At 41.2% G+C, this 27,086-nt stretch overlaps 1 protein-coding gene and 1 long non-coding RNA gene across 4 annotated transcripts; one reads left to right on the top strand and one right to left on the bottom strand.

Moving 5' to 3' along the window:
- Positions 1-577: 577 nt before the first annotated feature.
- Positions 578-3,713, bottom strand: LOC132233180 (uncharacterized). The gene is made up of 2 exons (XR_009452569.1): positions 3,307-3,713; positions 578-2,107 (listed from the first exon to the last, which is right to left on the bottom strand). It is a non-coding gene; the product is annotated as an uncharacterized LOC132233180 (long non-coding RNA).
- A 19-nt stretch (positions 3,714-3,732) lies between these two features.
- Positions 3,733-27,086, top strand: EIF4H (eukaryotic translation initiation factor 4H). 3 transcript variants are annotated; one of them, XM_059693445.1, is made up of 7 exons: positions 3,733-3,891; positions 17,577-17,764; positions 20,043-20,107; positions 20,196-20,292; positions 20,588-20,647; positions 24,607-24,744; positions 25,004-27,086. In XM_059693445.1, exons 1-7 carry the CDS (start codon positions 3,833-3,835, stop codon positions 25,141-25,143), a joined length of 747 nt encoding a protein of 248 aa, XP_059549428.1. In that variant the 5' UTR covers positions 3,733-3,832; the 3' UTR covers positions 25,144-27,086. The 3 variants fall into 3 exon arrangements, with proteins under 3 accessions (XP_059549428.1, XP_059549426.1, XP_059549429.1); XM_059693443.1 differs by having other exon boundaries at positions 24,589-24,744; XM_059693446.1 differs by lacking the exon at positions 20,588-20,647.

The following is a 27,086-nucleotide window of genomic DNA, read 5'->3' as shown; positions in this document are numbered from 1 at the left end:
GGGAGTGATGGGAGGAGGGGCTAGGAGCAGGAGTAGACAAATAGGCCATAGTGAGGGCTTTGGCTCCTTCCTACTCAGAAAAATGAGAGGGCTGAGCAGAGCAATGACATGCCCTGATTTTGGGTAGAAGACACATGACGACTTGGGGTGAACACACAATACAGTGTACGATGATGTGTTTGTGCACCTGAAACCTGTTTAATCTTGTTAAGCAGTGTCACCCCAATTCAATAAAAAGAAAGAAGAAAGACTATGACTGCTATGTGGAAAACAGACCAAAGGGGCAGAGTTGAAGCATCCTTCTTCGAATATTTCTTCTTATTTGATATATTTTTGAACAGGGTTTTTTTTTTGTTGTTATTTTGCAAAATCTGCATGTTTGTTTTTTTTATATTTTATTGATTTTTTTACAGAGAGGAAGGGAGAGAGAGGGAGTTAGAAACATCGATGAGAGAGAAACACCGATCAGCTGCCTCCTGCACACCTCCTACTGGGGATGTGCCCGCAACCCAGGTACATGCCCTTGACCCTTCAGTCCGCAGGCTGACGCTCTATCCACTGAGCCAAACCGGTTCCGGCCAAATCTGCATGTTTTTAATACTAGTGAGCTATAGTTTTGGTTAGGAAAAAAGCATATTCAAAACTTTTTTTACTCCTTTCGTTTCAACATGTATAGATGGACATTACGTGTCAATTTAATTTTTTTTTTCACACTCGTATTCACGTGTTTGGAAAGTCTTTTTTTTTTAATTTTTATTTATGCATTCAGTGGTTGCTTATTTTGTTTTGTTTTATCCTCGGGTGAGGATATTTTTCCATTGATTTTTAAAGAGAGTGGAAAAGAGAGGGAGAGACAGAAACATCAATGTGAGAGAAACACATCGATTGGTTGCCTCCTGCACACACCCCAACCAGGGCCTGGGAGGAGGCTGCAACGAAGGTAGGTACGTGCCTTTGACCAGAATTGAACCCAAAACCCTTCAGTCCCCAGGCCGACACTCTATCCACTGAGCCAAACTGGCTACGACTATTGGTTGCTTCTTGTATGTGCCCTGATTGGGGATGGAACCTGCAACCTTGGTGTATTAGGACAACGCTCTAACCAACTGAGCTACAAGGCCAGGGCCTGTTTGTAAGGTCTTTAACCTATAGTAACACTCATGCTTGTAACAGAAGCTTTGCAGTAGCTCAATGCAGATGCTTATTATGATTCACACAGGAGTGGATCTGTATAGTTTGTAGAGTATCAATGTTTCTTTGTGCGTAAATTGAATATTTAAGTCATTGATTTTAATCTCAACATAAAAATGACTCATATTTCAGATTATTTTAGATAAGTTAACAGTATTATACCAACAAAACACCAACATTTCACAACTTAACAGTAGCATGAATACTGAAAACTGGTATCCAACGACTATTATTCCTATTTTATAGACAAAGAAGTGACACATTAAACAACTTGCTTGAGGTCACACAACTAGTAAGTGGCTTGGCCAGGATTTAAAATGCAGGCAATGTGAAATGCAACCCATAAGTTAACCACTACACTAAAGGCTTCTCAGCGAAAGTAGCATCTGAGTGGGGCCTTCAAGGAAGGTCCTTATCCCCCTCTCAGGGCTCAAGGGAACTGGTAAAGGCTGAGATATCCACTCCGGGAAAGGAGTTAGAGAACAAATTGGAATCAAGGCTTATGAGGACAAGCTCAGGAGAGATTAGATATCTAACTTTTCCATGGAGTCCGTCACCATATTTATGGGACTTTGCAGTGTTGGCCTCAATCCTCTGCATCCTGAGGGGAAGGTGAAGACCAATGAAAGGGAAAAGGGCCTATGGTCTAAAAGTCTGGCCCAAAAGATGGGCTTCAGGTGCTGGTGGGGTAGAAGTGGGGAATGGACCAGGAGGGAAGGGATGATCCATGGATGGTCTGGTGCTTAGACAACCTTGGCCACAGGTCTTCCTTGAAGCCTTCCCTCCTTTTACTTCATTAATGATAAATTACGTCCTTCTTCTCATGTAGAGCTCTGTGGGAGATGACACAGGGATCCCTCTCAACATGGTTCCTATCTTCCAGGATCTCACCTGGAGGTGACTTTGGCCTGGGACACTTTGAAATAAAAAATTAAAGTACATTCAGTAATAAATATTAAGGTTTTCATTTAGTCAAATGCATTTAAGCACACTTGAAAAGTAAAGGAGTTATGGGAAAGCGATGTGGAGGGGCGGTCCAAATTTAAACTGTGCAAGGAGAGCCTGGTTCTCTGAGCCAGGTGCTAAGTTCAAAGCCCTGTGACTTTGGGCAAGTCACTTCCTCTCTCTAGGTGTTTCACAACTGTAACTTAGATAAGAGATGTGGGAATTGTATATGTAAAAAAACACCCATAATGCTGCCAGACACAGAGGAGATAGGTGCTCAATACAGATGATTGTGGACCAGGAATTTTATAAAAATTTTCTCATTTCATCTTTATAATCCTGAGGATGTAGGTGACATCCTCCCCTTATGTAGGTGGTAAACATGAGACGGTAAAGAGGTTCAGCAACTTGCTTGAGGTCACACACCTAGGTAAGAGGCAGAACTCAGGTTATGTTGGGTCTATCTATCTAATAGTAAAGTGGAGAGACAGAAATATAAAAAGTGAGTTAATAGCTGCTTTGTCATCCCGGTACTGGGATAAAATAGCAGAAAATGTTTAAATTTATCACATTTTTATACTTTTATACCTGCTTAGTATTATCTTTTTTTAAATAAAGATTTTATTGATTTTTGTAGAGAGGAAAGAAGGGGGAGACAGAGAGAAAAACATCAATGTGAGAGAGAAACATGGATTGATTGCCTCCCGTAACTGGCAACCTTTCGGTGCATGGGATGCCGCTCAACCAACTGAGCTACACCGGCCAGGGCCTTAGTATACTCTATCTATACTTACTGGGTATATGCAAGAATTCTGAGGTTCTTTTAAATTGTGCCTAGGGTTTGGAGTACCCCACATGACCACAATCTCAATCACAAACCTCAGCAATTACCAATGTAATTGTCATTGAATAGCCAGTCTGTTACTGCTAGATGGAATTCCCGTCAGGACTGAATTCTTTTCCAGCGTAGTGACTATGCAAAAGTGAGATGCACCGACTCTTGCTAATTCAGCTACAACCTACACTCTAATCTCATTCCCCACCCCTACCTCAAACCCACAACTGCACTCCCACCGCCCCACAAGCTCGGATCCTGACGCCAAGCTCACCCCTTCAAAGCCCTTCGACCCTGTGCATTCTCAGCGAGTGCACAGCCCTGGGGTCTCCGACCTGGAGGAGGTGACCCTTTGGTGTAAGCCAGCGACTCCTGGGCTGGGAAGAGGTGTCGGAGTGCGGCCAAGCTGAGCAGCATTCCGGGTTCCCGCCAGTTCTGGGTGACGAACAGCTAGGCGAAAGCAGAAAGTACTGCAGGCCGGGCACAGGGTGCAAGGCCAGCCGGGAGGGCGGCCGTCTAGGCGCGCGGACAGAGCCCCTGGAGACTCCCGAGGTCGGGCCGGCCTCGCGCCACGGGTGGGGCGGGGCGGTGGCAGGAGGCGGCTGCAGGTGAAGCCGCTGGACTAGCACACAATGGGCCGGGGCCCGAGGCCGGACGCCGGGCGCACACCGCCCCGCAACACGTGGGCCGCAGAGCGCGCCAGGCCGGGCGCGGCGCGGCGTACGTGCGCGCGCATGTGCGTGCGTGCTTGCGATTTGCGATCAGGCGGCGCTGCGGACAGCCCGGGCGGCAGGGCGGGGGGAGTTATATTGCGGGGTCCTTCCTCGTTCACCCTGGTTCCTTTCGGAGCGGAGACGGCAAATGGCGGACTTCGATACCTACGACGATCGGGCCTACAGCAGCTTCGGCGGCGGCAGAGGGTGAGGCGGCCGTGCGCGCACCCCAGCCGGGCGTGGGGGGCGGGCGGAGTCGGGGACTCCTGGGCGGCGAGAGATCGGGGCCGGGCCGGGCCGGCGGAGGCCGGGGAGAGGCGCCTGGAGGACTGGGGCCTGGAAATGGCGCGCTCGGGGAGGGGGCGGTTAGGCTCCCGGGGTCTTGCTCGCAGGGCGGATCCCTGGCTCTGCCGGTGACGACGTGTGGTCTTCCCCCTTCCTCGGCCGCCAGGCCGAACCATAGGGGCACTGAGCGCCCGGGAAGACGAGCTCCTGCTTCCAACCCCCTCCCCCAGGACAGCAGGGCCAGCGCGGGGGCTCTGCTGCAGCGCGGGATCGGGGCCGCAGCCTGCCCCCCTCGGTTCCAGCCCGGCCGCGGCCCTCGTGTTGTTGACCTGTGCCCCCGGCGCCCGGGCCCCCTTCGCCCGGAGGCCAGCCGCCTGGGCCACGTCGGGAGGCCGAGAGAGGAGCGACCCCCTTCCCCTTCCGTGGCCGCTGGAGCCGGGGAATGGCCCGATCCACGTCGGGAGAGGGGGGACCAACCAAAACAGATACATCAGAGCATTTCCTATTATTGACAGTTGCTACGTGCTTGCTGGCAGAAATTTTTATTTCTCCCTAGTTTCTCCTTGTGACCTAGAGGAGGAATCTCTTTTAGCCCCATTCTGATTCTGGCCAACTAGAGACCATATATAACGGGGGCGCCTTGTTCAAAAGAAAAAAAAAATCGTTCACTTTAATACAAATTACCTCATGCGGAATTTAGAAGGTGGGCTACACACGTCTTGCTGTTTGTCAAGGACACACTTAGCCTTTTGTGTGCTTTCACAGGAAGATTGCTTTCCCAGGATAACACCACAATTGTACCTACCGAGGTGTCCCGCCTCCCGGGTTTCAGTCCCCAGAGTATCTTTGTTTTGGTGAAGAATGATCTCTTATTGCCTTGGTTTGGGAATGCCTCCGAACAGGCTTGTTTGCGTTGGGAGAGGACCCGGTACCATTCATTACACCCTAACGTGGAAGTGGAGCCACCTGTTATTTCAAAGGATATTTTATTTGCTAATAAAAAAAGAAATAGATGTTGGATGACGTGTGAAATTGTTGCCTTTGGGGTAGGTTTCTAGACATCAGATTTGTACTAGAAATTTAATAACTAGGATTATTATTATTACTTTCATTTAGAAGTACCCAGGGAAACTGCTCTTAAACAGAGTAAGCAGTTCAATATGAGGCAGATCCAAGGAGTTTTCATTGGAAGTAAGTCACATTATACTGAGCCCCCGGGCACTTTTTTTTTTTTTAATTCTACCTTTTCACAAACTTGCCATCTCTTCTGGTGACTTGAGGTGTTTGAGTTAGACTTTTAGTGGCGTCAGTTTTGACAGTTGGAGTGACTTGAATAATGCAAAGTGAACAAAAGAAAAATTCTCTTGCCCTGGCCGGTACTGTTCGGTGGTCAGTGTTGGCTGGTGCAGCACAGGTTCTCTGGTTAGATTCCCTGTCAAGGGCATGGACCTGGGTTGCAGGTTCAATATGTTTCATATTGATGTTTCTCTCTCGCCCCAACTCCCTCCCACTATCTCTAAAAGAATCAGTGGGGGAAATATCCTCTGGTAAGGATTTTAAAAAAAAAGGAATAAAATTCTCTTAATATGCTATTTCAAATATCAAAAGACAAATGAAAATGTTAGCCATTTGCCCAGATGTTCTCCAAAAACTGGTATGAGAGAACAGTAGCTAGCACTCTACATCACCTAAGCTTCCTAATAAAAAGTCCCTTTAGTCCTAATTGGTTTGGCTCAGTGGATGGCGCGTCGGCCTGTGGACTCAAGGGTCCTGGGTTCGAGTCCGGTCAAGGGCATGTACCTTGGTTGCGGGCACATAGCAGTAGGGAGTGTGCAGGAGGCAGCTGATCAGTGTTTCTCTCTCATCGATGTTTCTAACTCTCTATCCATCTCCCTTCCTCTCTGTAAAAAGCAATAAAATATATTTTTTTAAAAAGTCCCTTTACTGTTAAGCACCTTCTACATAAGAGCTTGAAGTTTTCCATTTGACTTCATATTCATGTAAAAGTACATAGGAAATATTGCTCAGATTCTTAAAAACCTATTGGTGAATTGTGTGTTCATTTAGATAATTTCTGGAGTGAGTCCAGAAATTTCACAGAAGACCAGACTTGTAGTATTGTGGTCTGTACCAAAGCTTTCCTTTTCCAGTAAATGTTATTTTAATTTCATCAATATTGATTTAATTTTATGTTACTGGGATTTCTGAAATTTAGCAAGATGGTAGGATAATTAGCTGATCAGATATTCTTTAACGATAATTTCAATTGTTATTTGAATTATGTTCACACCAATAAATGTTTTGGTGTTGTTGCTTATGTTCAAATACAATTCTTAAGCATTATATAAAATTATACCATCGATGGAAAGAAAGCCAATCTTATATTGCTTTGCTTAGTACTTTTGTAAATCACCTTCCCTCTAGTCCGGTAGTCTGTGGACCACTGATGATCCATGAAGTCTGAAAGGTTGGCAACCACTGGTTTAAGGAAACCTTTGGGGCAGTGGTCGCCAACCAGTGGTCTGTGAGGTCTGAAAGGTTGGTGACCGCTGCTCTAGTCTAAAACACCTCAGCTAGATGAGATGCCCTAACTCTAAACCACTTGGGTCACAGGTGAAAAAAATACAAGTTTGAAATGTACAGTCACAATCTAAAAACTTGGCTTTTATAATTACACCTTCCCCATAAATTTATTTTATAGTCATATGTAATAACCAGTGCACTTGTAAGCAATATTGAACAAGTGCTTTGTTTTCCCAGCCTGTAAAGGCATGTCCCCAGCAGCCAAGAAGAGAACCAGAGGCTACATTGTTGCTCAAAAAGCAAGTCAAAACATTCCAAATTATCACCCTGGCCAGTTTGCTCAGTTGTTAGAGCATTAGCCCTGCGACCAAAAGGTCGCAGGTTCAATTCCCGTCCTGACCCAATAGAGCTCTCTCTCTCATATCAGTGCTAAAATATCCTCAGGCGAGGATGAAAAAAAATTTTTTCCCAAATTATCAGAGAGTTGGTTGTACCAGATCTTGAATGTATTTTGGGGTTTGTTCGTTTTTTTGTGTGGATTTTTTTTTTCCAGTTTGCTAAATTATCATTGAGGCTCCAGTTTTTCATTTGCCGTTGCCAATAAAGTGGAGAGCATTACTGATTTTACATTTCTGACTGTAATAAAAGCCTTTTGAGTGTTTAACCTAAAACCACCAATCGAGTCTTGTAAGGCTTAGCTTAGCATCTCTAAATTTCTAAGCATATTTTAACTTAAAATTGAAAAGAAAGCAGTGTATAAAAATAGTAGCTATTTCCTCTGATGCAAGGACTTGTAAAGGTATTGAAAAGCTGACTTTAAAATTCTGTTTACTGCCGTGGCCAGTGTTAATGAGTGGTTGGAGTGTCAGCCCATGCACCAAAGGGTCTCGGTCCGATTCCCAGTCAGGGGTTCCCACCCCCACTTTGTTTCTCCTTCTCCTTCTTTCTCCCTTCCAGTCTCTCTAAAAAAAAATCAATGAGGGGAAAATTCTGTTTACATATCAAATGTCAAGTTGTTGGGGTTTGTTGTCATCCTTCTCTCCACTCCCCAGTCTCCCAGTGTGCTTGATTCCAAATCATCCTCTGTGAAGAGTGTTACCACAAATACTTGGTTTTACCAAAAAGAATCTGGGAGACAGTTCAGGCAGAAGCCCTAGATTCATAATCAGGCAGACCAGAGCTTGAATGTAAGCTTAGCCATGTGTTAGTTGTGTGACCTGGAACAAATTCCCTTACTCTCTGAGCTTCATTTTCTCCACATGTAAGATAGAAACTCCTCTGTATGGTTCTTGGGAGTATTAAATGAGATGTGTGTGTGTGTCTCACAATATCTACTACATAAAAATGCTTAATAATTAGTAGCTATTGGTTTATAATTTTTTTTTAATTCTTAAAATATTTTCCCTGAGGTTAGTAGAGTGGGAAAAGTTCTGTTGAGTTAACTAGAGTGAGTTTTTACTCACCTGGCTATATATCTAAATCGAAGTAAGAAATCTGTTCCTCTAGGATACAATGAGTATTATAAGTGTGTATTAAGTAATTTGTTCTTTGAAATTGTTGGTTTGTTACAGAATTTATGCTTGGAATGTTTACTATAAATGCCTCTGAGATTTCTAAAAACTTTTTTAGTATATTTTTCACATTTATATTTCTGTCTGAAATTAACCTTAGTATTCTGGGAAGTCTTGAATTATGACATCCAAATTAGAACATCCAAAGCAGAATGTTTTTTGTTGTTGTTGTTTTAAAATATATTTTACTGATTTTTTACAGAGAGGAAGGGAGAGGGATAGAGAGTTAGAAACATTGATGAGAGAGAAACATCAATTCAGCTGCCTCCTGCACACTCCCTACTGGGGTTGTGTCCGCAACCAAGGTACATGCCCTTGATCGGAATCGAACCTGGACCCTTCAGTCCGCAGACCGACGCTCTATCCACTGAGCCAAACCGGTTAGGGCTATATTTCTTTTTTAAGAAGTATATGTTTTTTATTGATTTTAGAGAAAGGAGGGAGGAGAGAGAACTATCTGTCGGTTCCTTCCCATACACATACTGACTGGGAATTGAACCTGTGGCCTTCCAGTGCATGGGATGAGGCTCAATCAACTGAGCCACACCAGCCAGAGAGAATGTGCCTTATATTTTGAATGAAATGATGCACAAGGGTCATTTAGGCAATGCCAGTAGACTGAATTATGCAGATCTTCCAAATTTTGACACATTCCTTTATACCGTCTCAAAAATCACGTTTATTGCTATCACCATCAATTTTCATCTGAAAATTTCAGGTATTGGGAGTCTGCCAAGCTTATGTTGATGAGTACTAGTTTTCTAAAGTTCTGTTTTTTTGCTTGAAAGCCTTCATTTTATCATTGGCAACAGGTACTGTTACAGTTCTTGAAGTGACAGACTCACTTCATTTTCAGGAAAATGTCTGCCAGATACCCGTCTGCATAACCAGTTTGTCAATTCTTTTGGGTAAAAATGATGTTTCATGAAACAAATAGCTAGTACAGCTTGTAACTCACATGAGTGCTTTTCCTGGAGATAACCATCGTACTTCTGTAAGTAGCAGAAGTGTTTTGTCCCCATCTCGTAACATGAGATATTAAAAAGTGGGTCACAATTTAATATAATTAATAATTTTTACTGCTTTATCAAGGACATTCTTTACTGAAGCTAGCTTCCCCCCCCCCCTTAAATACTACAAGTGAAGCATGAGTAATAATTCATTTTAGTGCCCCCTTGATTTATGCTAAGGCCAATGAAAAGATCAGTGTAGGTCTCTGATAAAAAGGGAAAACTTAACAGGAATACCACAACCAAGGTACATGCCCTTGACCGGAATTGAACCTGGACCTGCAGTCCACAGTCCGCAGACCGACGCTCTATCCACTGAGCCAAACCGGTTAGGGCTATATTTCTTTTTTAAGAAGTATATATTTGTGATGCTAAAGTAGTTGCTAGGCTTGTGACTTCATTGCTTCCCCCCTTGGTAAGTACCAGGTAGTATAATTGGGAGATGAAAGCAGTGTATAGGACAGATCTCCTGCAGAAGCTTCCATGCACATCCTGTAGTAAATGAGCAGTTATCAAGATGAAGGGATTTAGTTTTGAAATGCATATATTAGAGGGAGATCTACTTGGAAATAGTAAAGTGCCTTAATCCAAGTTGTGTTGGGTTCGTAAAAAAAACAAAAACACTACAATTAAAATTAGTGTGGCATCTTAGGTGGATTCCTGGAACAGAAAAAAGGACTCTAGGTAAACACTAAGGAAATATTAATAAACTGAACTTTAGTTAACAATGTACCAGTGATTATAACTAGTATGTCTTACTTAATGTAAGATATTAATAATAGATGGTGTAAGTGAAATAAGGGCTTGACTTTTGAGAGCTTAACTTTTTTTATTGTCTGGAAACTAGGTTACACATTTTGACTATTTTTCCGTTAAGCATGCTCAATGGGTTCTGTCTTTGTTGCTTACTTGTATTTTACTCTTATAAAGATAGTCTTATTGTGTTTTTATGTAGGGTCTAGCATAGTGCCACATGCCAAATTATATGTACTAATAAATGTTTCTGAATGGCAACTGAAAGACCAGAGTTGTTCATCAGCCCTAATGAAATTAATCTCAGTTATCACCTAGAGGTAATAGAAGAATACCTGATGGTCCAAATACCAAAGTGAGAGGTTAATACTTCTTGGTATCTTGCCATTGGTCTTAAAGTTTTAAGATTAACAGCAACAGAGCTTAAATTGTGTATAGTTTCTAATAGGCCTAGAAATAATCATAAAAATATTTTCCCAGAAATAACAGCATGTGTCCTTCATTTTTCATTAACTTTTATACTTTGGAAATAAGTCTTGAACACTTAATTTTCTCTTTCACCTACTTATTGCATCTAATCCCAGCCCTAATGATTTATAATCTTTCTATTTTTTTCTTATGGTCACCCTTTAGTCTCCTTTCAGTCCTATATATCTTTGCTTAACACGTTATCATCTTAAGAGTTCAGTGCTCTCCCTATCTACTATCTGGAAAGTAGAGTCCAACTTCCTGTTGATTCATTCTGCAGAGACTGCCCTCATTGCTATCTCCTGAATTTTCTGCAGTTCTTTGTTTGGAATAGGACTTACCCTTGCTAATTCTCCTTCAGTTGAGTTGTCAGCTCCCTTGAGAACAGAAACTGAATCTTAGGTTTGTTCCCACTATACCGTATACTTCGTGGACATTCAGATATTCAGTTGATCTGAGTGAAGAAAAATGATTTGTCTGCAGAGGATTTTGACCATACTTGGAGTTGAAAGTCAGATTTCCTAATACTGAGGATGTCATTTATTACCTTAAAAACTCATATATTGTTTTAAAAATCAATGGACTGTCCCCAAGGGACAGTAAGAAGTGGTAACGAGCAGGAAAGATCATTGCTCAGTGGTGGGATGGTATGGCCTGGAGTTTGCAGCACAGACCTTCTAATCGGAATGGGGAGGAGGAGTCTGCCCGGGCTGCCACCTGTATCATCTGTTTCCTGTTTTATATCCACTGCTGCTAGTCCACCTGCTTCTGCATGAACAGTGTAGCCTCGAGAGGGTTGTCTTCCTGTAACACTTTAGAATTGTTATTAAACTTTTATAAAGCAATCAGTATTTATGAAGTATTTTTATGGTCAATTTTAAGTTTCGCTATAAAATAAAGCTTTGAAATATAACAAGGAAACTGGGGTAAAGAAGTTATTTGGAAGAGGTACTATACCAAACTAACTAAGGCAGGGGTTCTCAAACTTTTTAAACAGGGGGCCAGTTCACTGTCCCTCAGGCCGTTGGAGGGCCGGACTATAGTTAAAAAAAAAAAAAAAAACTATGAACAAATTCTTATGCACACTGCACATATCTTATTTTGAAGTAAAAAAACAAAACGGGAACAAATACAATATTTGTATCTGCATGTGGCCCGTGGGCCGTAGTTTGAGGACCCCTGAACTAAGGTCTCAAATGAGTCTTCTCTCTTATTTTTAACCTGTTGAAGAAAGTGCTTTTATGTAACCCAGCTTATTTGTTTAGGTAATAGTCCCTCCAACTTTAGTGTCAAAAGTATCTCATGGGAACTTTAGCTCAAAGAATATTTCTGACATTTGATTTTTTTTTTTATTTGGTTGATAGCAGAATGTATATTATGTGCATATGCACTCTCTGGGATTGTCAAGTTGCTGGCACACTGTAGACGCTTCATAATGTTAGAGTGGATAAATTGAAGCCTACCTAAATGGCCCCAATCCCACTGCCCTGTCGTGTCTTCAGGGAACTAACTGCTTGATGAAAAGCTAAGAAAAACTGAAATCCTGTAGAACTGACTACATCAGATAGGGTAGTATTTAGGACTGCTTCAGTAATTCTTAAGAAAGTGTCTAGAGCAGCGATTTTCACCCTTTTCATTTCATGGCATACATAAACTAGTTACTAAAATTCTGCAGCACACCAGAAAAATAGATTTTTTGACAGTCTGACCCCATAAATAGGTATGATTTTGATTTATTCATCCTGGACAGCTATTGTTGCATTGGCTGTTATTTTTTTTATTGGACAATCTAAGGGAAAAGAGGTCAGTGCCCCTAACTAAGTAGTCAAGTATTGCATGTTTTAAATATTCTTGAAGCACACCAGTGTGCCTCTTGCTGCACATTGGTGGAAACTCACTGGTCTAGAGCAAGCATGTCAAACTCACGGCCCGTGGACTGCATGCCTTGTTTATTTGGCCCCTGTTAGCCTTTGAGTTTGACATGCTTGGTCTAGAGCAGTGGTTCTCAACCTTCCTAATGCCGCGGCCCTTTAATACAATTCCTCATGTTGTAGTGACCCCCAATTTTATTATTAACAAATTGAACATAATTAAAGCATAGTGATTAATCACAAAAACAACATGTAATTATCTATGTGTTTTCCGATGGTCTTAGGCGACCCCCGTGAAAGGGTCGTTCGACCCCCAAAAGGTCCCGACCCACAGGTTGAGAACCGCTGGTCTAGAGTAATTAAATCACTGGTGGTTTTGTGAGGCTAGGGTGAAGTGAGCAAGTTGTTGGACTTGGGTTAGTTTACCTGTCTCCACATCTCTAGCTCTTAAAATACTGCTTCCCTAAAATGGGCTTCTTCTGTCTTCCCAAAGCTGGCTTCTTATCCTACTACATTCTTATTAGTGTCCCCATCGTCTGATTCTCATTCATCTAGGCAGCAGCAGTCCTAAGCTCTTCTGGCTCCCTGTTCAATCTGAGATCATCTGACCCTATCTTTTCAGTTCTACATGGAGCACACTCCATAAGTTCTCATGTAAATATTTAATATGCCCTTTTATCGAGCCTCCCTCCCTCCATTTTTCTGATTTATTAAACATACACATGGAATTTACCATTTCTATATGCTCCCCTTCACCTTATATTTAAATAAAAATGATTGTAGCTTTTTTTCTTTTTTTACATATACAGCAGGTCCTCAAATAACATTTCGTTCAATGCGGTATCTTAATAACATTGGTGTGATGCTGTGGGAACTTAAACTCTTGGTTTATATTAATTAATTAGTTCATGCCAAAATTGTTTTTATTATATATATTTTTAACATTTATTTTTCTTTATATATATATATGTGTATATATATATATATATAGAGAGAGAGAGAGAGAGAGAGAGAGAGAGAGAGAGAGAGAGAAACTAATTTGTTGTTCCACTTGTTTATGTATTCATTGGTTGCTGCTTGTATGTGTCCTGACTGATCAAACCAACAACCTTGGTATATGGGGATGATGCTCTAACCAACTGAGCTATACAACTGGTACTTTGTTATATGTTATTTTGCTTAAAGTCACAGAATCTATCAACGATAAGTGAGAATTTACCATATGCATACATATACACACACACACACACACACACACACAAAACACAAAAACACATATGCAAATATAGTTATTTGTGTTTTATAGGTGCTACTCAGTTGTGAGCTGATTGAAGGCAAGGGACTGTTTTCCATCAGATATTTAATAAATGTTGCATAAATGAATTTAAAGTGTTTATTTTTCATACTCCATTTTGACATTTTTCTGTATGTTTATACTGTATCTTATGTATTCAGTATCCAGTTCTAAAGAGTATCTTATTGGAAGTAATTTAGGTTTTATGGTTATTGAGATAATAACAGTTGTGTTGTACACTATCAGCAGTGTTAAAAATGCAAAATAAGTAACATTTGCTAGCCTTTGGAGAGGGGGAGTGGGATGCAATTCACTTAATAAAACTATTTTTTCTAGTGTTCTTAGGACAAAATACAAAATAGCCCTATATAATAAAAGGCTAATATGCAAATTGACCGAACAGTGGAACAACTGGTCGCTATGACATGCACTGACCACCATGGGGCAGACATTCAATGCAGGAGCTGCCCCCTAGTGGTCAGTGCACTCCCACAGGGGGAGCGTTGCTCAGCCAGAAGCCCTGAGCCAGGCTCACGGCTGGTAAGTGCAGCAGCGGTGGCGGGAGCATCTTCCACTTCCATGGCAGTCGGACATCCCCCGTGGGCTCCTGGGCTGTGAGAGGGTGCAGGCCGGGCTGAGGGAACACCCCCCCCCACACACACACACACACACACACACACACACACACACCCCGAGTGCACCAGGTCTGTAGTACTTAATAATTCCTGTTGGGAAGTAGCAGAATTCTGACTTGTTATTAAACTTAAAATGTTTAGTCATCTAAGATATGTCATGGCTTGGTTCTTTTCAGAAAAAATGTCCTGAAGAATGATATTTAACCCTGCCAGGTAGCCCACTTGGTTAGAGCGTCGTCCCCATATGTCAGGGTTGCGGGTTCAATCCCCAGTAAGGGCACATACAAGAAGCAACCAATGCATAAATAAGTGGAACAACAAATAGGTGTCTCTCTGCCTCCCTCCCTCTGTCCCTGCCTCTCTCCTTCCTCCCTCCCCTCTCTCTAAAATCAATCAATAAATAACATTTTTAAAGTATGATCTTTATTGCCAAATATTTACCTGGAGTTTATTTCAAGGGAAGATGTGGAATTTCTTCCATGATACTTCTAGCAATATATGGAAATGAGGTTGCTTTCCAGGACTGACATTCATATTTCCCCTGCAAAAAGGATGACTTTGAGCAGATCTTTGGTTGTTGAGAAGACTCGTTTGTTTTAAATAGTTATTTTAAAAGAAATAATACCTCCCTTTTTAAGTTTTTTCTCCTGTGTTCTGCGAACATTTTATTTTGAAAATGTTTTAAACTATAGTAAAGTTGAAAGAACGACACAATGGACTCTGATAGATTAACAAGTTTCACATTTGCTCTATACATACATACATGCACACATATCCTTTGTGCTGAACCCTTTGAAAGTAAATGTTGGCTATTTCAACACCTCACCCCTGAATACTTTAAGTCTCTTGAGAACAAGGGCATTCTACTGACTGACTACAGTAGCAGTTGTCACTAGTAAGAAATTTAACATTGATACAATAGTATCTATACATGCCATATTCAGATTCCTCTATCTGCTTTTTCTTTTTAAAAAAATATATTTTATTGTTTTTTTACAGAGAGGAAGGGAGAGAGATAGAGAGTTAGAAACATCGATGAGAGAGAAGCATCGATTAGCTGCCTCCTGCACATCTACTGGGGATGTGCCCGCAACCAAGGTACATGACCTTGACCAGAATCAAACCTGGGACCTTTCGGTCCACAGGCTGATACGCTCTATCCACTGAGCCAAACCGGTTAGGGCTGCTTTTTCTTTTATAGCTATTCATTCAGGAACCAAAGATCACACATAGCATTGGTTGTCTTATTTCATTAGTCCCCTGCCATTTTTTACCTTTCCTAACTGACATATTTGAACAACCCCCGCCAATATAGAAGGCATACAATGTAAGCTTGTTTCATTATTAGTGACTAGAGGCCCTGTGCATGAAAATTCATGCACTGGCAGGCGGGGGGGAGGGTCTCTCAGCCTGGCCTGCGCCCTCTCCCAGTCTGGGAGCCCTCGCTCCTTACTGCTCTGCTCGCTGCTCCTTAGCACTGCTGTGGAGGCAGGAGAGGCTCCCGCCACTCATGGTTCCCGCAGCCAGAAGGAGCCACCATGAGCCTGGCTCAGGACTTCTGGCTGAGCAGCGCTCCCCCTGTGGGAGCACACTGACCACCAGGGGGCAGCTCCTGAGCACCCGCCTCCTGGTGGTCAGTGCCCATCATAGCAACCGGTCCTTCTGCCAGTTGGTTCATTTGCATATTACCCTTTTATTATATAGGACCTTTATTATATAGGATACTAAGTTCAATTACCTGGTTAAGGTGGTGACTGCCAGATTTTTCCATTTGAGAAGAAACTTTTCCCCCCTTGAGATTAATGATCTATAGGGTGATAATTTGAGATCATGTGAATATCTTGTTCCCCAAAAACCAGTTTATCAGTGGTTTAGGCATCCATTGATGAGCCTGGCCTGAATCCTTTACTACTAACTACATTGCAGAGTAGTGATTTTCTAATTATGTGATTCCTTTTACATTTATTAGCTGACATTCTTATTGATATAAAGAATAGTTCCCCTTCCCGTTCATTCATTCATTCTTCCATTTTAATAGACTACTTTTAAGAGCAATTTTGTGCCAAAACCGGTTTGGCTCAGTGGATAGAGCGTCGGCTTGCGGACTGAAAGGTCCCAGGTTCGATTCCGGTCAAGGGCATGTACCTGGGTTGCGGGCACATCCCCAGTAGGAGATGTGCAGGAGGCAGCTGATTGATGTTCCTCTCTCATCGATGTTTCTAACTCTATCTCCCTTCCTCTCTGTAAAAAACCAATAAAATATGTTTTTTAAAAAAAAGTGCAATTTTGGGTTCACGGCAAGCAAGATTGAACAGAAATTACAGAGTTCCTATATAAACCCTGCCCTTGCACATGCACAGCCCCCCCCCCCCCCCCCCCCCGTTTGCAGGATAGTTATACATTTGTTACAATCAATGAACTTCTACATTCATAGCGTCATTATCTACATTCATCATGTCATTAATCACCCAAAGTCCAGTTACATTAGGGTTCACTTTTAGTGTTGTACATTCTATGGGTTTGGACAAATGTATAATGACCCCACTTATTTTTATGTTATCTGCAAAACATTAACCTCAGGTTGTAGGTGGTGGTGATAATGGTACTTGTTACTCTATACATATATACTGTGTGTTAGGCAGGGTTTTATTTTAAGCACCTTATATTTGTTATTTTTTCAATAACTCAAGGTCTTTATTAGTATTAACCCAATTTTACAAATAAATAAATTCTTAGAGAATTTGAGCTTAGATCATATGGCTAGTAAGCAGCAGAGCTGAGATTTAAACTTATACTCTGCAAATTGCCAATGATGAGACACAATCAAGGTCCAGCCTTTGCCACTTCTTAGCTCTGTAACCAAGGACAAGTAAGCCACTCTGGTTATATCTGAGGAAATGACATTGAGGTTTAAATGGATAAATAATATGCACCACACATTTGCGGACCCAGTGAAGTAATTCATGGGAAGTGGAGAGTATATGTACATAGATTTTACTGCACAAAGTCTAAAATTTTTATTAGAATGTTATTCAAAACTAGACAGTAGCAAGAATTATATTGTAAATGCATTAAACTTCAGCAGCTTCAGTACAACACAGTGACTCGGGACAGTCTACTTTTAGTATGTATTTATTATTGGGTGTGAGGGAGGGCATTTGATTTGTTTTAGGAGATAAACATTTTGCAAATGCTGATTCTAAGTGAATATGAAAGAACCATAGGAGCATATGTTCTATTTGGATTTGATTTTTCCAGAGAAATGTATGTTTACATAGATTCTGTGATTCTGAGGACATTTCTGTCACTAAAAAAACAGGCACTTTTTTAATAAATAATATTAGGAATACTCCTATAATTTCCAGGTGGTGTAATTGTACATTAGAGTGGAATGTATAGCTGGCTGGATGGCATTTTTATTTTTCCTGATCTGGGACAGGAATACATGGGCAGACTTGAATGCTGTCTGTTTCCCCTCCTAGGTCTCGCGGCACTGCTGGTGGCCATGGTTCCCGCACCCAGAAGGAGCTGCCCACAGAGCCCCCCTACACAGCATATGTCGGAAATCTACCTTTTAATACGGTTCAAGGCGACATAGATGCTATCTTTAAGGATCTCAGCATAAGGAGCGTACGACTAGTCAGAGACAAAGACACAGACAAATTCAAAGGTGAGTTTGGGGAAATTCTTATTTTCCATTATTGTAAGGGGGGAGGGTCTGAACCAGATGTTTTAGTGAACCACAGGGCTCTAATTATGAAAGTGATTTAAATGTTTGCTTGGTCCAAGTAACTGCAGTAAACATAGCACTTTGGCTCATAGGCCTTCAGTTCAACTTGGGGGAGAAATGTTTTATACATCGTCTAGTTTGTAGAAATATGTGGCATATATCCAAGTAAACCTGCTATTTCTTTGCCTGACCTATATAGCAATCTTATCTGACACTAAAGAAGTTAATGGAAAGAAGTGAACAAAAACATCTGAGGATTTTTCAGGTGTATTTCACCTTAGCCAACTTGTGCATTTTTCTTGGTAGTTTTCCTATAATTCAGTTATTTATTATAAATTCCAAAAGATAACCTAATAAGTGTTACTATCACTGTACATTTGTAACTTCAGAGTATGTGTTTGGGAGAAGGTTGAGTCAAATTTCAGATGGAGTTAGTGTCTATAGATTAGTATCTTAAGGGCAATTGAGCAGAGGAGTAAGAATGAAGAATCAAATGACATCATCATCTAGCTTTCAAGGTTGCCTGAAGGGAAATGTGCCCAGTAGTTAAGTGCCTGGTGCAAGGCATAAGGGCATTTGGTTTACATTATTTATCCAGAAGTGTGTCCATGAAAAGTAGAGTCACTGTGGTGACTTACAGTGGGGAGCTGTACAAGAAGCAGAGGTGTTGCTCATCGGAGTGGTTCTGTATGTAGTGGTATTTTTTTACCTTTTTGAAAGCTTTTTGACTTTAGAACCTAAAGCTTTGTTACCGAGTGATTAAACACCGAAAACAAATTAAACTTCTGTAAGTCCCACCTAGTTAGCTTGCTAAAAAGCATTTAGGAATTCGAAGTTAAGATAAAAATGTGTATGTGAAGCCCTAACCGGTTTGGCTCAGTGGATAGAGCGTCGGCCTGCGGACTGAAAGGTCCCAGGTTTGATTCCGGTCAAGGGCATGTACCTGGGTTGCGGGCACATACCCAGTAGGGAGTGTGCAGGAGGCAGCTGATCGATGTTTCTCTCTCATCGATGTTTCTAACTCTATCCTTCTCCTTCCTCTCTGTAAAAAATCAATAAAATATATTTTTAAAAAAATGTGTAGGTGAAGCCAACCTTTGGGATGAGTCAGTAGCAGCAGCAGCAGGTTTTAGACGATCTCATAGCGAATCACCTTCCATTTCAGCAGCTCTAGGGTGTGAGGTGTGTGACTGGGCTGGGGTTGCCTCTTTGAACTTTGGAGTGGTTTTCTCAATTTCTCTAAACATTGAATCTACTTAGGGAAGAAGGTGGGAGGGCAGAGGATACTTTCCAGCCAAGCAGTACATTCTCAGTGTAAGTACTTACTGAGCAAATGGAGAACCGGAATCATTTGGACCCAGGCCTTCAAAGCACTTGCAGTCTAGTGGGCTTTGAAGGTAAAGTGTAATCATCACACAAGATCAGGATACTCTGGCAGGAGTGGGGGTGTGCAGGGTACAGTGTGAGCATATTACAGCAGGGAAAGGACTTAGCCCAGATGTAGTCCCCGGGTGCAAGGAAAGAACGTGGACAGGAGTGCTGCACGTAAAAAGAAAGGCTTATCAGAGGTTTTATACCAACTAAGTAGTAGGCACCTTCAGCCTCTCCTTCAGAGCATATCAGTATCAACTTTGAAATCTGTCTTAAAACCCCAATCACGGTATATCAAAGTCATTCAGAAGTCAGACCCAACAACTCTGCCGTGATCCAAGAAAGGTTTTAATATTATGGTTAAAACATATGAGAGCTTTATAAAAACACAGCTGTTATTTTAGTACCTGTTTGATTAGTACTTTCTAAAAAAATATAACAGAGGGAAGAATAACAATCAAGTTCTATTTCTTTATTTAAATATATTTTTATTGACTTGAGAGAGGAAAGGAGAGGGAGGGAGAGATAGAAACATCAATGATGCGAGAATCATTGATCAGCTGCCTCCTGCATTGGGGATCAAGCCCATTACCCTGGGCATATGCCCTGACTGGGAATCGAACCATGACATCCTGGTTCATAGGTCAGTGCTCAACCACTGGTCCATGCTGGTGGGCAAGCTCTATTTATTGAAAAGTAAAAATGTTCATTCAGGCTCTACTAGTCTGCAGTCATATAAATGCAACAAAGTGGTAGTTCTGATGTGGGCAAGTTGTACAAAATAGGGATCCCATCATAGTTTTAACCCATAATTTCTTGAGAAAATGAAGTTTTTTCTGTCTTACAGGATTCTGCTATGTAGAATTTGACGAGGTGGATTCCCTTAAGGAAGCCTTGACATACGATGGCGCAGTAAGTATGTTCAGGTTTTCTCTGTCATGTTGCTAGTAGTTGAGTTTTTTTCTTGCTAATACTTACACTGTTTTCCCCTTATAATTAGCTGTTGGGTGATCGGTCACTTCGTGTGGACATTGCAGAAGGCAGAAAACAAGATAAAGGTGGCTTTGGATTCAGGAAAGGTGGACCAGATGACAGAGGTGATTGGTTCTTCTAAAACTGAACATAACAACTTACTGGTTACAACTCTGGAAGGTTACTAGTAGAACTCTGTCTTGTAGGTCAGATAGATTTATGTGAGCTTTTATAAACATAAAGTCTTAGAATAAATGATGCTTCTGCAAGCCTGGGGATGTTTTTCCTGTTGGCAAGAAAAACTCTTTAATTTTGTTGAACTTCCCATCACGAGTTGTACATCGTCCCAGTGAATTTTTCCATGTGTGTGCAGCAAGGTAATGATCCGACCTCAACTTTATCTTTTTTGTGTATCCTCAGGAATGGGTGGCCCTCGAGAATCTAGAGGTGCATGGGAGTCCCGGGATGACTTCAATTCCGGTATCAGTATTTAAAGTATCACCACTTAACCTTTTTCAATAGCCTTGCTGCTGTTGTACATTTCTTGTGAGTGGCCGGCCTGGCCGGACTACTTCTTTAGTGCTTTTGACAAATGAAACTTTCCCAAAAGGTACCCAGGCATGCAATAAGCCTCTATTAGAACCTAGATATTTGGGGTAGGACCTATTAGACTGATCCACCCTGCTTTGTTTGTTACCTTTCCTTAGCCAGCTGTTCATTCTCTCAGTGCCTTTGTCTCGTGCAGTAGTCTTTCTCAGCGCCTAGCCTGAGGAAACTACTTGGTGGCTCTTGTTTGTGTGTACCACACAAATAGAATACTGTTTGTTACTTCTAGAAATATAGTATGGAGGTTCTAGAAACTTACGGAAAGCCTTTTAACTGATTCCTGGTGGCTCCCCCTAAGATGGTAAAAGAGTCCTTGTGACCTTTTTCTTGAGGGGTGCAGAACTCATGGCTTGATGACGGGCATGATCTACTTTACCATTCCTATTCTTTTTTTCTTTAGAGTGCGAGAGGAAAGGGGAGAGAAAAACATCAATTTGTTATTCCATTTATTTTATTCAGTCATTGGTTGATTCTTGTATGTGCCCTGGCTGGAGATCGAATCCACAATCTTGGAGTATTGGGACGTTGCTCTAACCAACTGAGCTACCTGACCAGGGCCTACCATTCTTTTTCTTAATTTACCAAGGCAGGCCAATAGGTGCCTCCTAGCCTCAGCTCAAGAGGCCTTTTTGCATGCCAGGCTTCTGCTTTGAAAGATCTCTTAAACATTTCTTCATCTCGTTACCTTTATTTTTTATTTTTTTAAGTAATTCATACGTGTAGTAAAAATGTCAACTGTACAGAAAAGTAGAAAATTAAAAATAACTGTTTTCTTTCCTATAAACTTGAGGTCATTTCTGTACTCTTACAATATATGAGAACATCAACAGCCCCACCCACCCAGCTATCACCCCCCACCCCCGTCAAAACAAAACTCAATATAAAGTAATGGGTAAGTATGGGAAACTGGTGCAAGGTGTCCTGTGAGTCTAAAAAGTTTTCAGATTTATTTCCAATACTGCTTTAGCTAAACAGGTGACTATATCTGTTGAATAATCTATTTTTTTAAAGTCCTATAGCCAATTAGAAATGAGCTTATTCATAAAAGTACAGTATAATCCAGTAAACCTGTAATTTTATGTATAAGCTAGTCTCTGATTGAAACATGCAACAAATGTTTAAAGTCTTAAAGCCAATCCAGGTGCAGCAGTTAGTTAGTTAAGCTCAGTGAATGGTGGTCTCTGACCTGCCAGTTGTGCATTCCTGGTACTATGGAAAGAGCACAGGGAGCTCATAGCTCTGGACCTGTGAAAGTTAACCAATCAATGCCTTTCTACTGTTGACTTAGCTTGGGCTTTAACTCTGAAGCAGAGACATACAGTATAGTGAACATAACCAGAGAAACTACCTTGCCGCTCACCAGTTTCAGTGTAAACAATGTTTCGGTGAAGTGCCACATGGTAGCGTAATGGCTACATACATTATTTATGAAAGTAGATCTATGTTATTCTTTAAAAGGATGCTATTTTTTAATGCTGTGTGCTGCTAAAAAAATTCAAGTGTCAAATAAAAATTAAAGTGTCCCACTACCAGAAATAGCCAGTGTGTTAAACTAAGCTTTGTAAAGAAAACTCAAAAGATTCTCATGCATAGTGTACCTCCTGGAAATCTCATCAAATTGATTAAACGGTATTTGTTAATGTCAGCCTTGCTTTTCTCATAATCTTTCCAATGCTCGTATCATAAGATATTCTGCAGTGAAGCTGTCACTGATAATGTACACTGGTTTTTTTCTCCTATACTTTGTCGCATCCACCTGGACAAAGTAGCAGTTGTGTTTACCTGTCTCATCAGTGTGGGTGTGAGTTGATATGTTTTACTAAACACTGGCAGCAAAAATCATTTGACCTTATTATTAAAGGGAAAGTAACTTTACTTTCATACTCACGTGGAAAGGGACACTTCACAGTTTAGATTAGTTTGGAGAGAGTGTCAGGTTAAAAGACTAAAGAATATTTATTTGACTATGTGCATCCCAATGTGTTTTCCCCCGAAACAGTGCTCTGATTTGGTCTAAATCGTTTTTAGAATTGTTTTTATTGCTTGCTTTGTTAAAATGGGTATTGTTCAACTCAGTTTGTGAACTGGGTTTTAAATAACTTGATCTATTTCCAAAGTCCTTGCCACCTTAAAGTACAAGAAAAGTACCACCATTACAGATAGAGTTGCTCTCCATATATGCAGTAGTTAGGTTCTATAGAATCAATGAGAGTACCTAATTAACAAATACTGATCTTCTTCTAGGGGAAATAACAAGGTCAGGATCCTTTGAGCCTCTGATCGTAGCATTTTGTCAGCAGCTGTAGGCATAAACTTGCTTTATGTGTGTTTCTATTTAAAGACACTTTATTTTCTATGTATTGTTGATTCATTAATATTGAACTTGCCAGCAGCACTATAACTCCCTGAATGAAGCTTATCTAGCGTGTATTTTCTCCCTAAGACACATCACAGCCTTCTTATGCTTAGAAACACTAGACACTTCTTCAGCACTATTTGGGGGCCATTTTAAACAAAAATTACCAACAAAAAACACAAGAGCAAAAAAACCTGCACTAAATAGGTTGTGAAAAGAATCTCTTTACAGTATGAGCTGAAATAAGGCAGAGTTATCTTGTTCCACCTCAACTGAGAACACTCCAGTCAGGTGACTAAAATCTTTCACTGCTGTTTGCATGTCTGAATGGCAGCGAAAACACCGCAAGTATTGATTTGGGGGTTACAGGTAAATTTAGCAAGTAGATGAATTTGCAAATTCAAAATCTATTAAAATGGGGATCAAGAATATAGAAGAATGTGTCAGGCTCAGGATTCTTCTCCGCGATACATTCCTATAAAGCTGTGAGCAATGGCACCATCCTTAGAGTGAGCAAAAGTAGTCACCTTTGGCAGCTTAAACAAAGGGGGCAAGCACATTTGTTCAATCACAATCTTATTAGCTATATTTCTACTGGAAATTAACTCTGATTTCAATGGGCCATACTCTTAAAAGTTTAATTAAACTCCAATAACTGAAGGACTTTTACTTAAATACAAAACTAAATAAAACCTTAAAGTCCATTGAGAAAATACTGTTTCTTCTACACACTGATGAGAATTGTAACTGACTCTTAACATTTGTAACTGAGATGCATTTTACTTATGTTGGTAATTGTTTTAGCAGATACACAAATGAATGAGGGAAACCCCTTTGCAAGTACAGCAGAAGAGGCGAGGTACAGGTTGGGTGTGAGGTGCTCTGCTCTTCAGCATTGCCCCCTTAGGGAGCGGGCCTTACTCGGATAACCGCTTTGTTTACCACACAGGTGCTTTGCTTTTAGAATGATCCACCCTGAAACGCAGCAGGAACAGGAAAATGGGGAGTGTCACCCAGAGGTGACTTCGTATTTTTGTTTTGTCTTTGTCTTTTTATTTTTCCTTGTTATTTTGCATTCTAAATTGTCACTTCTAAATTTCAGGTTTATCTTTTTAATAACTGTATAGATTTATAGTAGAAAACAGAATAAAATGTGCCTTGAGGATTTTCATTGTTTTAAGTCATATTAGAATATAGTCTCCTATGGTGTTTTCCACTTTTCCTGCAGGCTAAGAATTTAAACAGCTTATTTTATTTTTCTCTCCCAAGATTCTTTTTTATTTAAAAAGTCTGTTTGCATTGAAATTATCAAACAGTTTCACATTTGGACTCATTTTCAATGCATCATACTTTGGAAAAACTTCAGATGCTGGACAAACTAAAGAACTTACAATTTTAAAATCAGAAACAGTTTATTCTGTGTAGTCAGCTTTGAGACAGTAGTTTCAAAAGTAATGAGTGTCATCTTTCTCCTCAGGCTTCAGGGACGACTTCTTAGGAGGCAGGGGCGGGAGTCGCCCCGGTGATCGGCGAACAGGCCCCCCAATGGGGAGTCGTTTCAGAGATGGCCCTCCCCTCCGAGGGCCCAATATGGATTTCAGAGAACCAACAGAAGGTATGGCGACAACTTGTAAATGGAGGGAGGGTGCCTTTTCATGGTATTTTGTACCTCATAGACATTTGCCTTCTTAAGCCATGCAGTGGCTGTAGACCCACCCTTGGTCTTAAATAGTAAGTTTATCTTTATTGTGTATCTGGGAATGGAATAGTTCTTCAAGGCTGTTAATTTTTAGAAATTGGGCTGGGATGTAGAGGTCATTTAACCCGATGGGGAATGGGATCCATTCTTTATAAACTTTGTTTTTCCCTCCCAGAGGAAAGAGCACAGAGACCACGGCTCCAGCTTAAACCTCGAACAGTTGCAACACCCCTCAACCAAGTAGCCAATCCCAACTCTGCTATCTTCGGGGGAGCCCGGCCCAGAGAGGAAGTTGTTCACAAGGAGCAAGAATGAGCTGGCGGTTGGGAGGGAATGGGGTATGGGGGCAGTTAGAGCAAGACCGAAGCCTGGCAGCCCCCTGGACCGGCAGTCCTGCAGTTACCATTCCTGCGCCTGACCTTTGTCCTCCTTTCTTACAAAGGAAACACAGAGCTTGTGAGTGCATGTCAGCAGTTAACAAGTGGTTTTTAGTACATTCTTGGCTTTGCTGTATCTAGTGCCTGTTTCGTGCTTTTTTTTTTTTCCTGCCACTCCTTTCCCCATTTCCTTCTGTCCTTTTTCCTTCTTGTTCCTTGTTTCCTTCCAGCACATGAGTTTCTCTAAAGGGACAAAAGGCAGCCACCATGTGGGGAGCTCTTCGAATTGAGGTGCTGCTTCATTTTTCTCCTTCGCTTTCTCTTTTTACTTTAAACACTGGCCAGACTCGAGTCACTTCCTTTGATTTTTTTTTTTTTTTAGTGCTTCTCTTCCAACCTGCATGTTGAGTTCTGTATTTCTGTGGCTTTCACATACACATACACATACACATACACATACACATACACATACACATACACATACACATACACATACACAAAATGAAAATAAATAACAGAAAAGAAGTCACAAATTGGATAGCATCTTGTTATTATTCAGCTTTGATCAACATACAGATTTGAAACACCTTGTTTTCAAAACAAGGATAAAATGTCTGTTGATTCTTGCAGATTTCCTTCCATCCTGTTTATAGGTAGTCCCGTCTCTATGGCCCCCTCCCCAGATGGATTATTTGAATAGGTTCCAATTTTGAACAGTGAAACCTAAAGGGTAGTGTGAGATGTTAGTAGGGAGTTTACACGGGAGGATCAGTTGAATGCACTACTGTGTTCACATGTTTTACTGCTTTTTCAACACTGTCCAAACCGGTTCCCTCCTTCACCAGCTGTACGAGAGGCTCCTCTGGCTGAATGTACCGAACTGCCTGCTGCTGGTTTCCTTTCTACTGGGCACAGGTGCTTTGGGGGACTAAAGGGTAGGGGTGGGGGGGTGGTAGAGCTGTGCTGGGCTCACTTTATAGTGTGAACATTGCTTTTTCCAAATCCCTGTTATCTGTGTATTCTGCATCTCTCCCTTGCATTTATCTGTTTCCTAGTTTAACAATGAGATACTGTGCTTCCCACCATCCTTTACTTTTATAATGAAAATTAAAATGGGCCTAGAATCTGGCACTTTACTCTGTTTCACTTGATGAATTGAGAATTTTACTATATATAGCTATCAAGAACCTTAAAATAATTGGTAGGTGGGTGTAAGTTACTAGGTCTCATCTTTGGGACAAAGTTCATTGTTCCCACATACAGTGTTCAGCATTTACCCAGGACTAGGGGTCTAGGCAATAGCTTTTGAGCTTGAACACCCATGTGTGGACAAATCAAATTCATCAGCACCTGAGTCCCACTCGTTTTATTGGGAGAAATTCAGGGTCAGCCAGCAGCTAGAGCGGTAGAGAAAAAAGGCCCTCGCCAGCGTGCTGGAGGGCTGAGGGGAGTCCTGGCCTCCACAGCACAGTGTGCTCAGATAGTAGTTAGTCCCTCGCTGGTGTCCTTGGTGTCTACTCTGTCTTTGTTACAAGGTCTCAGCCGTTTACAGAACTCTCCCTTCTTTCCTTCCACCTGTCATCTTTGCTTCTGAAATAAGAACCATTTGTGTAACACCAATACTTAACTTAAGAAAGACATGCATTATGTGGTTGTAACCAAACCTGATGCTTTCAGATGACCTACTTATATCTTCAATGTGGAAAAGATTAAGAACAAAACAAATTCATCTACACTTCTGGGCAATCCAGTTGACTTTTAAATGTAAGAATGGAATTCCAAACACTTAACACATTCAACTATATGACAGAAAGTAAATCTATGGATATGGTATTTTGTGAATGATCTTTTAAATAAAAGAAAACCTTACGTAATATTTAA

This window comes from Myotis daubentonii, chromosome 4 (genome assembly GCF_963259705.1).
Source record: "Myotis daubentonii chromosome 4, mMyoDau2.1, whole genome shotgun sequence".
Classification (NCBI taxonomy): domain Eukaryota; kingdom Metazoa; phylum Chordata; class Mammalia; order Chiroptera; family Vespertilionidae; genus Myotis; species Myotis daubentonii.
This window is presented reverse-complemented; position numbering and strand designations above follow the sequence as displayed.

Coding starts and splice junctions, on each gene's coding strand:
- EIF4H (XM_059693443.1), top strand. CDS start 3,833: ATGGCGGACTTCGATACCTACGACGATCGGGCCTACAGCAGCTTCGGC. Junction 3,892..17,576: donor AGCTTCGGCGGCGGCAGAGG/GTGAGGCGGCCG, acceptor TTCCCCTCCTAG/GTCTCGCGGCACTGCTGGTG. Junction 20,648..24,588: donor CCGGGATGACTTCAATTCCG/GTATCAGTATTT, acceptor AAAAGTAATGAG/TGTCATCTTTCTCCTCAGGC.